We start from the raw sequence: 17,303 nt of genomic DNA, 5'->3' as shown, positions 1-17,303 counted from the left end.
ATGATAAGCCCTTGTTTCTGTGGATTTACAACAACACTGAAAAGAGTACACGATGTTGTATAATTTTTTTGATGGTTTTCAACTGAGATTGTACGTATCAGAAAAAGAGCAACTTTCTCAATGTTGCCCGCTTCTCAAAATGTACATGTACCAGGACTCAAAGGTGCTGTCCCATTGTCAAGGACAAGAAGATTTTCCTTCTGGACAAGTAACTTTTCATCGTCACTTGTCCGATGGGTAAGAGATCAAGCAAATCATCTGCCAACTAAATCATTAAAAGAGCAAACTAAGATTTACCCAGGGCAAGCAAAATTTGAGAGCTACATGTACTTGTCCCAAGGGCAAGCTGGAATTCAAGTTTTTTTCAAGCCTTGATGTACATGTATATGGTACAGTATAGCAATAATTTAGGTGCATCACTAAATCGTTCTCAGTGCTTTGTAACTGTACACATATACACATACACACAGATTCAACCAAAAACACATACGAACTGTGTACATGTATACACATCATGGAACTGCCAAGTCTTGTACAAACCCTGGCTCATGCACTATGCTATCTTATGGTCAAACATTCCCCTTATGGTCACCTTCATGAAATGAACACCTCTACAAATATATTTTAACTGAGTTCACCTGCATCTGTACATGTAATGTTAGATGGCCATTAATGTAGAGCTCTACAGTGCAGCTCAGATATATCCGAACCAAAATATACGCGTAATGCGCGTCAGCCCAATACGCGTATACGCGTATGCATATACGCACATACGCGTATGCATATACGCACATACGCGTATACAGCATATACGCGTATGCCTGATTAGTATGTATGAGCTAACCTATTGTTTCTTCTTTTCTTATCAGGTCATTGTTGTTTTCAATGGCTTGACAGCTTGCCACAGAGCGAGAAAGAGTTTTCTTTATTTTGAATACGCGTACACAGTATACGCGCGTATGCCTACAGACTAAGCAAAATGTTAGCTGAAACTAACATTTTGCAATTGGGCACTTGACTGGAAATTAACTGACTGAATATTGATTAAAAGAGAGAGTATTTTGTCGTTAAATCAAAAATTTACTATTTTTTTTTTGTCAAATAGAACCGGGGATACACGCTTCAACAATCCCATCTTCATGGAGCAAACATCACAACCGAAAGATAACATCTTCTCGAAACAAAGTCTGAACACGGTCCAAGCAAGCGACTTGGAAACGTGTGCCGAAACACACAACTTTTCCTCGAAGAAAATTAAAAATAACAAAATGTGAGCGGCGCACCATAGAATCTTCGATAAACAATCCTTTTGTAAGGAAAAGAGTAATTTACTATTTGAATGAACGCTTTGTGTCAGATACCGGAGATATCACTTTCTCGACAAGGTCGAAACGCTTCAAACAATAAACATCTCGCAAGCGACTTTCCGACGCATGCCGAAACACAGAACTGTTACTTGAGGAAAAAATAACTTAACGTGAGCAGCGCGCCATAGAAACTTTGATAAACATTTCTTTGGCTAAAGAAAGAGCATTTTACGGTTTGAATGAACGATTTGTGTCAAATAGAACCGGAGATATCATTTTTTCGACAAGGTCTTCGGAACGCTTCAGACAACGAACATCTCGCAATCGACTTGCCGACGAATGCCGAAACACAGAACTTTTCCTTGAAGAAAAAATAACTAAACGTGAGCAGCGCGCCATAGAAACTTTGATAAACAATTATTTTGACTAAAGAAAGAGCATTTTACTGTTTGAATGAACGATTTGTGTCAAATATAACCGGAGATATCATTTTTTCGACAAGGTCTTCGGAAAGCTTCAAACAATAAACATCTCGCAAGCGACTTGCCGACGCATGCTGAAACACAGAACTTTTACTTGAGGAAAAAATAACTAAACGTGAGCAGCGCGCCATAGAAACTTTGATAAACAATTATTTTGACTAAAGAAAGAGCATTTTACTGTTTGAATGAACGATTTGTGTCAAATATAACCGGAGATATCATTTTTTCGACAAGGTCTTCGGAAAGCTTCAAACAATAAACATCTCGCAAGCGACTTGCCGACGCATGCCGAAACACAGAACTTTTCCTTGAAGAAAAATATAATTAAACGTGAGCAGCGCGCCATAGAAACTTTGATAAACATTTCTTTGGCTAAAGAAAGAGCATTTTACCGTTTGAATGAACGATTTGTGTCAAATAGAACCGGAGATATCATTTTTTCGACAAGGTCTTCGGAACGGTTCAGACAATGAACATCTCGCAATCGACTTGCCGACGAATGCCGAAACACAGAACTTTTCCTTGAAGAAAAAATAACTAAACTTGAGCAGCGTGCCATAGAAACCTTGATAAACAATTCTTTGGTAAAAGGAGGAGCATTTTACCGTTTGAATGAACGATTTGTGTCAAATAAAACCGGAGATATCATTTTTTCAACGACGATCTTCAGACAATAAACGCTTCGCAAACAACTTGCCGACGCGTGCCGAAACACACAACTTTTCCTTGAAGAAAAAATAACTAAACGTGAGCGGCGCACCATAGAAACTTTGATAAACAATTTTTTCGTCAAGGAAAGAGTATTTTACCATTTGAATGCATGATCTGTATCAAATATAACCGGAGATATCATTTTTTCGACTAGGATCTTCAGAACGCTAATTCAGACAATAAACATTTCGCAAACGACTTGCCGACACGTGCCGAAACACAGATCTTTACTTGTAAGAACATAAAGTTCACGTGTTAAAATAGGGAGTTCAAGCGACTGTATCAATTTTCTTCCCATTTTTAATAGCTTAAGATCAAGTGTTGATAAACGGTAGTTTGTCGGTGAATTTGCGAAGTGATCGAAATACGATAGCTTTTATTGACCGGCTGACGTTTTAACAATATGCAAATTTCGCTTTGAAGCCATTTTCATTCTCAAGAAACATAATGTCCTTTGTTTGACTAACAATGCTTCACATAAAGAAACTTGTGGGAATGCATAACAAAGAGACATATACGCGCGTATATACGCGTATATGTGCGCGTATATACGCGTATATGTGCGCGTATTCACATACGCGTATACGCAAAATACGCTCGTATGATACGCGTATGCGTAGTTCGCTTATATCTGAGCTGCACTGTATAATGGGCAATGTATCTGAGACTTAAATCTACAGCAAATTTACCCTCAACATCTCTCATTCTCTCACAATGTAATTACCCAAATGAATTTTCAAATTCCCTTGGAGGTTCAAGAAATCAGGATTACATTGAAATTTACAAAATGACTTAAGGATCCCTTTTACATCTTCAAATGCAAATCACAGCCCTCTATGCACCAAGTTAGTCCAGACAAAGGTTGTGGAGGAAGGGGGTGATATTGTGCAAAAGACTGTGATATAGTAAAATACAGAATTCTCACAGTTCTGGTGTTATTGCTACAAAATCAGACGAAACTTATGCAACCCCAAATGCTCATCTACACGTGTACATGCAAGTGATCAATAAGCTTAATATCATTAGCATCACTAAAAAAATATTAAATATGCACAAATTAGACTTATGGCCAAATATACATGCAAACTACAGTACAATTATAAGTGCCAAGATCTCGATAAACTTGTGTAAATGTACTGATCTTAAAATCAAAACAAGTAGACAACTTCGAGAGGGTTTGTTGCTGTTGTTAAATGCACGTGAACCGTGAAGGAAATGTGTTGAAAGTTTCGCGAGCTCGAGAAGATTTTACGTTGAAATCTGGGTATTCCGAGCTTGTAAGGAGCTTTATTTGAAGTGAGATTAGTACAGCACGCTGTAGGACCATCTAATTCCTTCCAACAATGACTACCTTTAAATAAACGGTCCAGGTATTCTTGATAATAAATTTTCTCACACTAACTACATCTACGTGTAATTGCCCAGCTATAAAATGACCGCTTCAAATCTAATGTAAGCTTAAGCCCGCATCAGCCGAATTCATCGACGAAAGTCAGCCTCTTTAATTCACGATCATGTACGGCATTTAACGGAGCAATCGCTCAAAAGCCGAACTTCCGATAGAAAATAATTTATTTACAAGTCAATGGTAGTCTAAATACAATAGCGAGCGAAGGAACTCGGTTGCATAAACATTCAATTTGGAGTACAAGATTCTAACTTTTACCAATATTACTAACCTACAGACCGCAACCCACAAGCAGATAACAATACCACGAACATAAAATACATAACGTTCATCTTCCTTGCCGTTAAACGGACCCAATATTGTTTCAGGAATCCCGTTCGATGTCGTGAAGCAACGTTCGGACTCATACATGCATGTTTTCAACTTTTTCAGGAAGCATGGAAAACAATGCCTACCAACGGCGGATGGCTTAGATACTCAGCATGACGAATGAGAAGGCGTTATACAAGACACGTGATCTCTATTCGAATGACCTCAGCATGGTGGGTAAAAATAACAGTGATGCGAACATTTGAATGGAATTTTTGGAATGAAATTTTGATCATGACGCACCCAAGGAAATAAGGGATAGTTTTCTAACCCCGCTTACAAGATGGAGACTTTCGAGGCGAACTGTATTTAGAATATTGTACTGTATTTACAGCATGCCCACATGCGACCATAGAGTATCTATAAGCCTGCCACCAGACCGATTTTTTTTTTTTTTTAGCATTTCCCGTTGCTTGTATTGTTTACTAAGGTCAAACAAAGCTAAGGGGCCTAATGGCCGTTCAGAAATTATAAATAGCGAAAAACAGGCACACATTGGAAGTCGCCAGGATCAGTCATTTCTGAGCGTTAGCAGAGAAGTTAGTTTCATTCTAGCCTGTTATTGCGTTAAGAGGATGATCCACGGTTGATACGTGACACTTATGTAAACGTTCAAAAGAAAATAAAAATAAAAATTGAAAAAGTAGGAATATGTCCAAGTGCAAGTGTCATCTTGTCAAAAATCACAAACGTTTCGGACATAGCCCTTCTTTAGTGTGAAACCGTTAAAAAAATAATAATAATCGAAAATATATATCGAATACGTATGGTCACGCAATCTTTCTGCCCTATCAGGAGCCCATCTTGTGACCTTGTGGTATGTTCACGAGACAGAAACACGAAAGGAAAAAAAAAATGCGAAGTGATTTAAGTCTATGTACATACTATTACATCTTTTTATTTATCACCACATTCCTTACTTCGTCATTGTTATCCACGTTTGTTGCCATGCATGAGGGACGCGGGAGCGACACTCTGAACGGCTGATGGCATCTCACTACCTGAATGGCCAGGAGGTAGAATAATACATCAACTAAAGAATATATTTATCGTGTTTACAGTATACTATAGCGTTTTGCCAGGTGGTGGCATGGCCTGGCGTTTAGAGCAGTGAAGGCCTCTAGTCTCCTCCGCAGCCGTTTGGGATGTCACGCAACGTTCCCCAAATGCGTGACAAGTCCAAAAACGGCTGCGGAGGAGACTAGTGAAGGGCAAACTGACTGGGAGTGATGACAGACGGCTATATATATTTGTAGGCTTCCGTTGAAGGGATGTCTGAGTTCAAGCCTTGCGTATTCTATTTATGTGCTTTGTTTTCGTAGTTTCTATCTCAAGTATTACTTGTCCATTACAAAGATGTTGAAAGACCAAACGATCAACCTCGCTCCCGTGAGGTGACTGACTCGTCCCCAGTCGTCTCACTGAGAGATCCTAACTGGATGACCGTGGAAGGAGTCTGGAAAAACCTCCTTGGGGAAACGGAGTGGATCATGGGAAGGAAGAAGAGGAGGGAAGAAGTCTTCCTTCTTTCATCCTTCCCTTCAACCCTCGTGCTGCGCTATCGCTACATAGTACTCATAGGATGCCTTCTAGTCTCTTGATGTCTTGTCTGACAAAGCGTTTAGTCGAGGGTCTTCGCTTTGTAGTTTAGGGCAGTCTTTTCTCCAAAAGGACGACCCTCTCGATTTCTTGTCTCTTTATGTCTGACAAAGCGTTTAAGCGAAAAGAGTACTTTGACAGGCCTAAAATTAAGTCTTCGGTTTTCGATCTTCGCTCTTCAGCTAGTCTTCTGTCATCTCGTTTTGAAGACATCCGGTTTCGTCAGGAGCCATAATCGGGGACGGACGTCCCCGATTATGGCTCCTGGTTTCGTATGATAATAGTTCATGAAGTAATTCTGCCTCATCTGATGAAGACTTGCTCGATGAAATTTTTGTTGATTCTATGTTCAGCTGTCATAAACACAATTATCACAATTATGAGCAAACATCGAAGAACAATGCTAGGTAATGTTTAGGCATCCTGCCGCTGCTTACGGTTGCTAACTCCACGCCGTATTAGTGACTTACCGCTAGAAGCCCTTCCTACCGTTTACACCTGCCAACTGCAGCAAACGTGACCGTAAGACCGTAGTCACGTGACAATCTCAGGTTTGCCGGTTGCGGTTACCTATGAAAAAACTGATTACGGCAAACGGCAAACGACAAAAATGAAAGCTTTTGCCGTCTGTCTTCACTTGTTTGAACAGTAGAGTGAAAATATTTGTATTTGCGGTGAACAGTAGGAGACGTTTTCCTATTTTTATGTGGTTTTTTTTTTTTTTTTTTTTTTTTTTTTGCGGATTGGAAGAAAAGAACACAAAATCAGAGGTTATCGTTGCCGTCCCCCGTAGACATCATGCCTGAACTCTCTAATGCTACCTTCTCAAGGAGGACTGATAAACTGATAACGAGTCATGATCAAAGGACGTCTTGTTTTCGCTGTTGTCGAAACCTTTCGTGAAAAGATACTTCTGTTTTTCGTGCAAGCCTTTGCAAATGGCATGATCCTTTTATTTCACTTTATTTTAGCCAACCACGTCCCCAAAGCCCGCCTTTTTGGGTCGGGCGCAAAGAACGCTAGGTTCGATTTCCGCCGCCGCTCTTGCGTCGCGCGGGCTCCTTTCCCGAACAACGGCTGATAATCGAGCCTACAAGAACGCGGACTCTGATCAATATCTTTTTTTTCGAGAATTGGAAGTGTTTCAGAGTGCTCATCTTCGATTTTAAGCTGAAACTACCGGAGGTCGGTGACTCATGGAGTGGCCAGTCAGAGTCTGCGCTCTTAGAGATGACCAAAAGAAGAGTGGGCCTTGTGCACGAGGTTGGACTCAACGCTATAGCTATAGGCTAGTTTCACTCGTAAACGAACTAAAATGATTTCATCTTTCCCCTTGCCAACTCAGCTTTCTTTTAGCGAAATTTGACACACACATATGCATATAACAGAGATACATGTAACAGGATCATGGGCTCCTGTATACATCGATCAATTAATGGAAAGTTCTGTCATATACCGTAAACTCCCTCTTATAAGTCCCTCCCCTTCGGTTTGCATGAGGAAGTCAATAAACTGCAAAGCTGGGAACGAAGATCCTGCTTGTTTGAACGTCGGCCGATTTCACATAATCAGCCAAACTTAAAGGGTAAAACGATGAGAAGTCAAAGACCACTGCAAGGCTCACACAACCTTAGCCTTCTTCAGGTTTAGATGTTACTAAATTATGAAACTGAAATTACAATATTACATAACGGTGGAGGTCGTAACGCATGTTTCGAAACTTGAAAGAGCGGCGGAAATGACAAGCAAAACAAAATAGATAAACTAAACGTAGTCTACGGGTCTACGTAGGTTACAAGTTTAATGGTTAATCGAGGCCAATTCATACCGTGGGGTTCCAGTGCCCCTGCTAAATCTATTAGAAAGGACTCGAAAGGACGCGAGGAGTGAATAAGTTCAAGCGGAAATTATTTATTTCGTTTTTTTCGTCACTTCCGCCACTCCTTTTAGTTTCGAAATATTTGTTACGGCATCCACCATTATATCATATTGTAATTTCATTTTCATAATTTAGTAACATCTAAACCTGAAGAAAGCTGGGCTTGCCAGCCGAAATATTGTTTTAAATTTTCAAAGAGTCGCTATTTTCAGAACATAGACAAGCATTTAATGAATGACGAATAGCTGAAGATCTACCTCCAGTTCTTATTGGCGCATTTTACTGACCTGTCATTTTTGACCGTTTTTCCTCCTTTCTCCAGGCCCTCTCGCTTTTGCAGCTGATTTGCATGGTTCATGTTTGCTCACGTAGGATCTGAGGAAATAGGACAAAACTGCTGGTGTTCTGTGGTTTACCTTTTTTTTGTCCTATGAAATCATCCCTAGAGGCCAGAAGGACCAGCGAGCAAGAAAAGGTAATACAATTTTATTGAACAATCGTTTATATCCTCAACAATATACCACTCCATTTCCAGCAGGCCATCAGAATTCCCAGAATTCATTTCGTGCAGCCCCGCAGCTACGCAAGTTACATTCTCGCCGGCTGTATTCTGTTCCTTTTTGCTGGCGTGGGTTTGGCACGAGGAAAAGGTGGACTCTGGTAGACAGAGATCAACCAGTGAACTATTTCGGGACCTGACGGAAACCAGCAAGAATTTAAAAATCTGGCAATCTGCTCTTGGAGCCACCTTTTCTACTCGTCAGTCCTCGCCGGATTAAACTGGAAACAGGCTGCTCGGTAGACGAGACTGCGCAGACTCAGAAGACGACTGTACAAAGGCTACTCTGTTGGCTGAATTCTACGCGGCTAATTAGTCACAAAAAGATCGCTAATACTGCAAATACTAATCAAAAGTGGTCAGTCTTTCAAAGATTCATCTTAATTATGTGAATGGCCTATCAAAGAAATCTTGGAAAGTCCCTCCAGGGAAAGAACGATATCACTGGAAACTGGGAAAGAGGGCGACAAGGGGGGGGGGGCGGGGGGGGGGGGTCTGAACACCGCAACACCGCAAAAACAAATTATCGAACACCGCCTCGCCGCAAGAAAAGTCAACGAAACACCGTCACCGCAACACGTATTTTTAGAGCCATGATTCGTTCACCTACACTCAAAATAATACTTTTATACCTCAACAATTTTACACAAAATAAACCATCACAACACTTTTCATTGCGCTTATGTCGCTACTGCTGATGCCTGTAAATCAGTTTGCTTGCACTTATGAAGAAACCTTGCGCGAAGCTAGGAAGCGGACGAAGAAAAAAGAGAGGAGCCTTTACCCCAGATCCCTCTCTTTTTTTACTTCGCTCACTTTTCTTGGTGTATAAACACACTGACTGAAGCCCTATCTAATCTTGACTGAAAGTATTACTTTCCGGAGCTAGCTGCGTTTGTGTTCGATATCGATAATCGCTTGAAAAATTACAAGGTCAGGAAAGACGCAGGACCTTGGAGCGGGTATAGACCGGTATCAGAATGACCTTTAAACGAAGCCGAAAAGCAAAAGGAAACAAATAGCAAACGTGTGTAATTTACAAAGCTTCCTTAGCTTAGAAAGCCATCTTTCTTCCCTGCCGACGCCACATCTGAATATACTTTGTGGCCGGTAGTTTTCGCCACTTTTTCCTTTTTTCATAGAAAAAAACTGCGCAGTCGATAGTACATTATATTCGGCCTTATCGTTTCCAGAATTTTCAGGATTGTTGCTGTCCTCGCTCCTCCACATGTCTACCGAACATTGAGCTCCGGGCGGCAGAGGTCGAGTTACTTGTCAAGTTACGTATAAATGAAAACAGCTTCGGATTGGCAGCCGAAGCATATTGAAGATTGACTAAAAAGTGATGGTCTGTATTTTGTTACAAATTATTAACCTCAATGTTATGTGTTTGCCATAAATTAGCATGGATTAACGAAGTTTACATGCTAAATTAAGGTCAAATTTAGGTTCGAGAAAGGTAAAGCAAAAAAACCCAGCACCGCAAAACACAAACATCGCACACCGTAGGGTTTGAGATCACCGCAACACCGCAAGTTGAGATTTTATTCACCGCATCACCTCATTAAAAAAACATCAACACCGCAACACCGCAAATCCCCATGTCCCCTCGGGAAACACACAAACTTTGATATTTTGACTATTACGTAATAGGCTCGGCCTTTACGAGCTTGAGATACCTGAACTATAAATGACATAAAATAAGATGTAATAATAGCATTTCCAGGTTATTCCCGTCTCCGGTTCAGACGAAGCAGAATAGAAATTGCTTTTCTTTGATAAATGTTCTTCAAGTCAGACGTCTGTGAAATCCACAAAGCGTTTGTATTGAGTGAGTTTATTGCCGGCGGAACTGGCACACCCGTTAACGCAATTCCTACAGCAGTAATTTGCCTCAGAGGGAAGTAGGCCAAAGAGAGCCAAGGTTGAAAAGTCTAGAAACTAATTCGCGACGCTGCTAAAAAAAAAAAGGTTATAGCATAAGACAGCTGATATGAAGATTATAATACAGAGTTTCTCCTTACACAAAATAACACTTTGACTTTAGCTTTGCATTGCGTGCAGTTAGGGATTTAAAGGACTTCTTTAAATAGTCTGCTTAACAAGTCTGCATTGGGATTCTCGCGGTTATGTATGACATCTTGCTGAGTGGAGCTCGGAGTTAGATAAGCTCGCCATTACAACACTATACGCTCATACCTCACTACACGGTAGATTACAAAATAATTGCATAGCCATGTATGTTGATTTGATCTGGTTTTCGTCGCTAAATGTAACTACCTAACGAATAATTTGCCAAAGTACTTGGCCATGACAGACATTTTCAAAATCTTATTATTAACCCTGTCGCCATCGTCATAGATACCGGAAATTATTATAGACCCATGGGGCTAAACTGCCATAGGGCAAATTTCGAATTGTCAGATATGACTCATTCTCATTGGCTGTGACGTGTACCTAAGCCATCTGTCGTTGCTAAGGACTGTCTCTTATGCTTGTAGAAAAAAAAAACACGAGAGATTCTGGACTGTCCGTACAAGCTGTATCGAGCTCTCTTAATAGCAAGAGATATGTACGCGGTATATTTTGGGTTGGTGGCATTCTTATCTGCTTTTGGGCTGCGGTTTGTAGGTAAGTTCTGTAGTATCTATCATTGATAAGATGCCCGGTGCATGAAACTAGCATAGTGAACCTACTTCTGAAATTAACATGTTATGCAACAGTGTTCATCCCGTTTTTTTAATCTGGACAACAGCTGAACAGCTAGTTAATAAGTCATTTGTGATCAACAAAATCAGTTTCGTTAGAGAAAAACTACTATACCACCTTGTTTATGTTGTATGAAATCATTTGAGGTCGTCACGGAAAATATTGTCGGCTAAGACGGGTGACCGATGTGTTCGGGGGTGCTTCCGTGAGCTATGGTAGTACTCTTTAGGCGAGGTCGCGATTTGGCATTGTAAATCTCAGGCATGAGTACAAGATTCGTGCTTTGTGCCACCCCTGGCTAAATAATGTGGAACAACTCCCCCGGAAATTAGCTTTATGCATCACGCACAGATGGCCTTTAATAGAGAATTTAGGATTTTTTTTTTAATCGAGTACCTGTTTCTGGAACTGCAATGAAATTTTAATTCATAAATAGGGTTGTTTTGTTTCTGTGGGTAGAAAAGGTTCACAGCTAGTGTTTAGAAAACTTGTTATGTTCTATATGTTCCATGAAAACCAGACAGGTCAGGCGATTGCATGATTTAACCATAATCTAATTAGAGGATTCAGCTTATCCTTCACCAAATTAGCAAGGCCTAGCTTTTCAATTCTCTTTTCAGCATTTTGCCATTACAATATTTTGTTTTGTCGGCATTTCGACTGCGTTGCTATTTCGAATGTTTTTTTTTTTTTCAAGCTCATTGAAAGTAGTTTTAATGCCTTTTTCTCTCATTTGCATTTTCCTTGTCTGAAAGTGCTGGTCACTAGACACCCATTTGTCTGTTCTAAATGCTATAAATGCCTGGATTTCCTGTCATAATCACTCTTATTGGCTGTATTTTGACTCGGCTGGCAGTCTTTCCCTGGCAGAAGATTCGCATAATTATATTTCAGTTTTATAACGTGAAGATATGTCCGCTCTGTATATAATATGTTAAGTCCAATGCTGTATTCTGAAAATTTTGCAAATATAACTTCAAATTGAAGCATTCTATGTAAACCTAAAATGGCATCCTTGCTCCTGCTAACGACGTATTTGTCTCTTTAGAATTAGTTGAGAGTATTGTTGTTAAAAGCCATATTGTTCTACTAAAAGCGTGATTTAACAAAAATGTGCGACATAATCTCTCCAGTGAATGTAAGGAGTACATAACCTTAGTTGGAAAAAGGAGGAACGAAGGCCATTTAATGCCGACAGTGTTGTTATTGCGTGCAGACGATTGTAAGTCGATAAGCATTGATACTTAATAAAACCTACTCCGGTTCAACCGAGCAAGTTCAAAAACTCCTTACTTACACACAGTTTGTTTTTAGAGATTTCCTTCTTAGCTGGCCTTAAGGAAAACCTCTTGGAATCACTGGAGGCATTTAGTCACAAGGGCAAGACGAGATACACCGATAGAAGAACGTTCTAGCTAAATACAAAAAAAAAAAAATTGATATCCTCATGCAAAGAGTTTCCTTTAAATTGAATCCATTCGATCCCGGCTAGCGACTCGCGTTGAAAGGCTGTCTATGAATGCGTTGTACTTTGTACTTCGGCTTTTGCTCTCTGAGAATTTTATCCCATTGTCTAGTCATTTCCATAACTCAGGTTTCAAATATAAGTGTAAAAGGTGAATGACTTAGCTTGGCTTAATTCCTTTCCCCATGCTTTGAAATATGGCAACGTACACGATAAGTGTATGTGTGAGGCTCGTCTCCGAATTAAGCGGTCCAGGTTCGAGCCAGCCTGGCCAGTGATATTGCGTTTTGTTCTTGGGCAACACACTTTACTCTCATACAGTGCCTCTCTCCGAACAAGTGTATAAATGGGTACCGGCGAACTTAATGCTGGGGGTAACCCTGTGATGGAGTAGTATCCCATCCAGGGGGGAGTAGAAATACTCCTAGTCGCTTCATGCTACAGAAACCGGGTTAAGCTCCAGCCTGGTTCTTATGCAGACTTTACACGATAAGTGTATGTCAGGAAAAATACAATTCCCGCGTTTGTAATTAGCAGAAATATACCTGGATATGCTTAGCATCTTTTCATCATTTCATGGCACAGTCAGTGTGATTACAGTTTAAAGGCACGTATTTTTATCCTAAGTTAGAACTATACATATAAACCACGGAAAAAGCTGTAACAGACTGAAAGTGGCAAACAAACAAACAACAACAGCAAATAACAGAAAAGCAACAACAACAACAACAACAACAACAACAAAATGGATACCGGTTCTGAACAACTGCATGCCAGGTGCAATAAATTAACCTCTGGAATACAAAGAACTGCTCTGGCATGTAACCGAGAAAATACTAAAAGCACCTCTCTCTCTCTTTCTCTCTCTCTCATTATCTCTCTCTCTAGAGAGAATACCAAATTTGCTTAATAAAATACTGTTTGAACGTATAAATGCCCGAATGTACATAGGGAACAACGCCTGCATTTAATTGATAGGCTCGTAATTCCATACTGCTCTTGAATTAGGTAGGTGATTTAGGTACACCAAGAACCGCGTCTATCTCACGCCCCTATCGGAACAAGGTGATCAATTCATATTCATGATTAACTTTGAAGGAAACGCTTTTATAAAGAAACATCGCATAGTTTGGAAATGTAGGAAATAGTTTCAGCAAACCAAGGCCAACAATTTTTTTAATACGAACTGTACTTTATCGAAATGTACGCGGGGCCTCGTGACCATGCGTTCAAGTGTTCACATCGCGTGTTGAGCCCGGCACGTTAACGTTCTCTGTAGACTTGTTCTTCTTCATGTTTTTCATAAACCTAACACAAACGTAAAATGCTGCGGTGTTATTATTGATCATAACCGTAAACCGCCTTACATGTACCTCTAAATCGTTACGTAAGAATCGTTTTAAGTAATATAGGTTGGTGCGTGCAAGTGGAAAATAGACAGCTGACTGACATGTAAACTGACTCTGTTTTGTGAGTCGGGTTGAAGGTCATATTTGCAAAGTTTAATTAAGTAAATCAGCATTTGCCCAAGTATAGAAGAGTTTGTTTTCCTTAAGGATTAGTCGCTGTAGAGATTAAGAGGGACTTAGAGGTAAATTTACGTCATATCATTCGTTCGTACTTTGACGTGCTGTTCCTCGTTTGTCTCTTGTATAGAGACTCGTCATGGCAACAAGTCTTATTTGGAAAGAAATGAGTGGAATGTTTGTGGAGAAAATGAGGAAGAGATAGGAATTGGATATTTGAAAATAATTGACGAAAATGACATTAGGTTTTTGAATGTGGACATCCAAATTAGGATGTCATCACCCAGAAAAGCTCTGTCCGGGGAGGGGAGGGGGGAGGAGAGGGGGTAAGCCTCTTTTCATCCAAAAGCTCGCCAATAATGCCCTCTTAAAAGTTATCAGGTCGGTGTTCCGTAGGCGGCACTAGTAGGTCCAGAAACCCAGAGATCTGCAAGCCGCTCGAGTAGCTCGAGGAACTTTATCGCTGTTGCCGCTTTTGTTCATTTAGGATGAAACTTTTTGGTTCAAAGCGTATTAGAAAATAAAATGCCATCCTGACAGTCTTAATACAGGTTTTTGCGAAGGTCATCTCATTTGTAACTACAAATCACGAAAAACAAAATTTGTTAAATTACAAAACTCTATTTTTTAACAATTTTCTTTTCTAATTATAACGCGCGATGTGGCTATAAAATCGTTTTGAATAAGGCACTGTACAGCGGTTACACTTAATAATAAATTTCAGTGTTTTTGATGCTTACAGTCCTGTCCCGATTGTACTCGTAAAATGCTGGAAAGTTGCTAGCTGGATGCCAGTAAATTTCAAAACGGTTGCCTCATTTGATCAACATTAATTTGCACTTTTGTGCATTTTATATGCTCGATACATGCTTTCAAGGCACAGGCCATAAGGAAACCTCTTAGAATCACTGGAGTTATTTAGCCACAAGGGCAAGACGAGCTATACGGGCAGAACAACGCTCCACCTAAAAAAAAAGAAATGATATCCCCATGCAAGGAGTTTGCTCTTAATTGAATTCATTCGATCCAGACACGCGACTTGCGTTGAAAGCTGTCTATGATTGCATTGTACTGTGTACTTGGCTTTTGCTCTCTGAGAATTCCATCTCATGATCAAGCCATTTCCATGCTCAGGTTTCAAATGTAAAGTGTGAAAGGTGAATGACTTAGCTTGGCTTCATTCCTTTTCCCATGCTTGGAAATAAGGCAATGTACACGATAAGTGTATGTGGGAGGCATGTCTCCGAATTAAGCGGTCCAGGTTCGAGCCGGCCTGGCCGGTGATATTGCGTTGTGTTCTTGGGCAACACACTTTACTCTCATGCACAATACCTCTCTTCACCCAAGTGTGTAAATGGAACCGGCGAATTTAATGCCGGGGGTAACCCTGCGGTGGACTAGCATCCAATCCAGGGGGGAGTAGAAATACTCCTAGTGGCTTCATGCTACTGAAACCGGGTTAAGCTCAAGCCTGGCTCGAATGCAGACTCCATGCACTGGAAAGAAAATATAATTCCCGCGTTTTTGAATAAAACTGAAAATATACCGGAATATCGCCTATGTTCTTTTCATGTTTGAGCATCGTTAGTGAGATCACAGTTTAAAGGCAAGCAGTAGCTATTCCTGTAAACCACGCAAAAGGCTCTAATCAGCCTGAAAGGGGCAAGAAAACAAACAAACAAACAAACAAATAATCATCATCGACAACAATAACAGCAAGAGACACAAAAAGTAGCAACAACAAAATGGCTACCGTTTCTGAATAAATACCAGGTCCAATTAATTAACCTTTACAAAGAGCTTCTCTGGTGTGTAATAAGCACTTCTTTTTCTAATAAGAATACCATAGATTTAATTTCTTGATTCCTGTTGGGACGAATAAAGGCCCGGGTGTGATTAAATAAGCGAACCATACGGGCATTTATTTGATAAGTTCATAATTCTACACTACATCTGAAAGACGTAGGCGATGTATCAAGTATTGATATCATAAGAACCGCGTTTTTATACACCCATCTCATGTCCCTATCGGAACATATACGGGTGAAATCAGTATTATTCACTGAAGGAAACGCTTTTTTAACGAAAAGCACTGTTTAAAAATGTGGGAAAAAGTTTCAACAACCAAGCAGGTCAACAAACTTCTTAATACCAACTGTTACTGAGCTTTATAGAAATGTACCGGCAGCGCCTAGTGACCATGGATTCAGGTGTTCACATCGTGTGTTGAACCCCATAAACGTGCTCTGTGCATGAGCTTGCTTTTCTTCATAAACCTAAGACAAGTATTAAATACGGCGGGGTTATTTTTGATCATAATTAACTGTAAAACGCCCTACAGTTAACTTGTTAGATGAGAATAGCCTCTTTGTCTTTTAGATTGTTGCGTGCAAGTGGAAAATACACAGCTACACTGTAAATTACGTGTAAACTGACTCTGTATAGTGATCGCCGGGTTGAAGGTCATATTTGCAAAGTTTAAGTAAATCAGCATTGCCAAACTATGAAGAGTTTGTTTTCTTTAGGATTAGTCGCTACAGAGATTAAACGAGACGTAAAGGTAAATATACGTCAGTCATTCGTACTTGGAAGTACTGTTCCTCGTTTGTCTCTAGTTTAGACTCGTCGTGGCAACAAGTCTTATTAGGAATAAAATGAGTGGAGTGTTTGTAGAGAAAATGAGAAAGAGATAGGAATTGGATATTTGAATATAATTGACCACAATGATAGGTTTTTGCAAAGGGACATCCAAATTAGGATGCTATCATCCAGAAGAGGTCTGTCCAGGGGGTAAGCCTCTTTTCATCCAACAGCTCGCCTAAAATGCCTTCTTAGAATGATGAGGTCAGTGTCGCGTACACGGCGTCAGTAGGTTTAGAAGCCCAGTGATCTTCGGTAAGCCGCACAGTGATTGGGGCATCCCCGTGTTTTGGGTACCCCCGTACCCAAATCCCTAGTGTTTTGGGTACCCAAAACACTGAAAGCGTAAAACTGGGGCAAGTGAAATCATCCACAATTCTGCTCAAAACGCATTTATCTTTTACGAAGCTTTGTCTCAAGCATTCTTTTGCGTGATATAAACACAATACGTCTCTTAAAATAGTCGCAATTCCTAACAGACTGTCTTATCCGAGTCCGCAGTTATAACGACATACAAGACCGGATTCACGCGCTAAAGATCCTTTTACAAACATGCGCTTGGTGCCTATCGATAACCTTTGAAATTCACATTATTTTAAACCGAAAAAGGCGCTTTTTTAACCTCGAATAGTGCGGTGATTGAATTTAG

General features: G+C 40.2%; 2 protein-coding genes across 5 annotated transcripts in view; one reads left to right on the top strand and one right to left on the bottom strand.

Annotated features, from left to right (window-relative positions):
- Window positions 1-4,392, bottom strand: part of LOC145492250 (cell adhesion molecule DSCAML1-like) — a 30,425-nt gene extending 26,033 nt beyond the window's left edge. For both annotated transcript variants that reach the window (XM_081471619.1, XM_081471620.1), the window contains exon 1: window positions 4,180-4,392. In XM_081471619.1, coding sequence (XP_081327745.1) covers window positions 4,180-4,315 — 136 coding nt within the window. In that variant the 5' untranslated portion in view covers window positions 4,316-4,392. The remainder of the gene's footprint in view (window positions 1-4,179) is intronic.
- The window catches only part of LOC145492253 (hemicentin-1-like), a 33,080-nt gene continuing 20,155 nt past the window's right edge, over window positions 4,379-17,303 (top strand). For 2 of the 3 annotated variants that reach the window (XM_081471626.1, XM_081471625.1), the window contains exon 1: window positions 8,791-10,945. In XM_081471626.1, the coding sequence (XP_081327752.1) occupies window positions 10,885-10,945 (61 nt within the window). In that variant the 5' untranslated portion in view covers window positions 8,791-10,884. Of the gene's footprint in view, window positions 4,451-8,077; window positions 8,231-8,790; window positions 10,946-17,303 lie in introns of those variants that run through there. The other variant, XM_081471627.1, reaches the window with a different exon arrangement.

Source organism: Orbicella franksi, chromosome 7 (genome assembly GCF_964199315.1).
Source record: "Orbicella franksi chromosome 7, jaOrbFran1.1, whole genome shotgun sequence".
NCBI lineage: Eukaryota > Metazoa > Cnidaria > Anthozoa > Scleractinia > Merulinidae > Orbicella > Orbicella franksi.
This window is presented reverse-complemented; position numbering and strand designations above follow the sequence as displayed.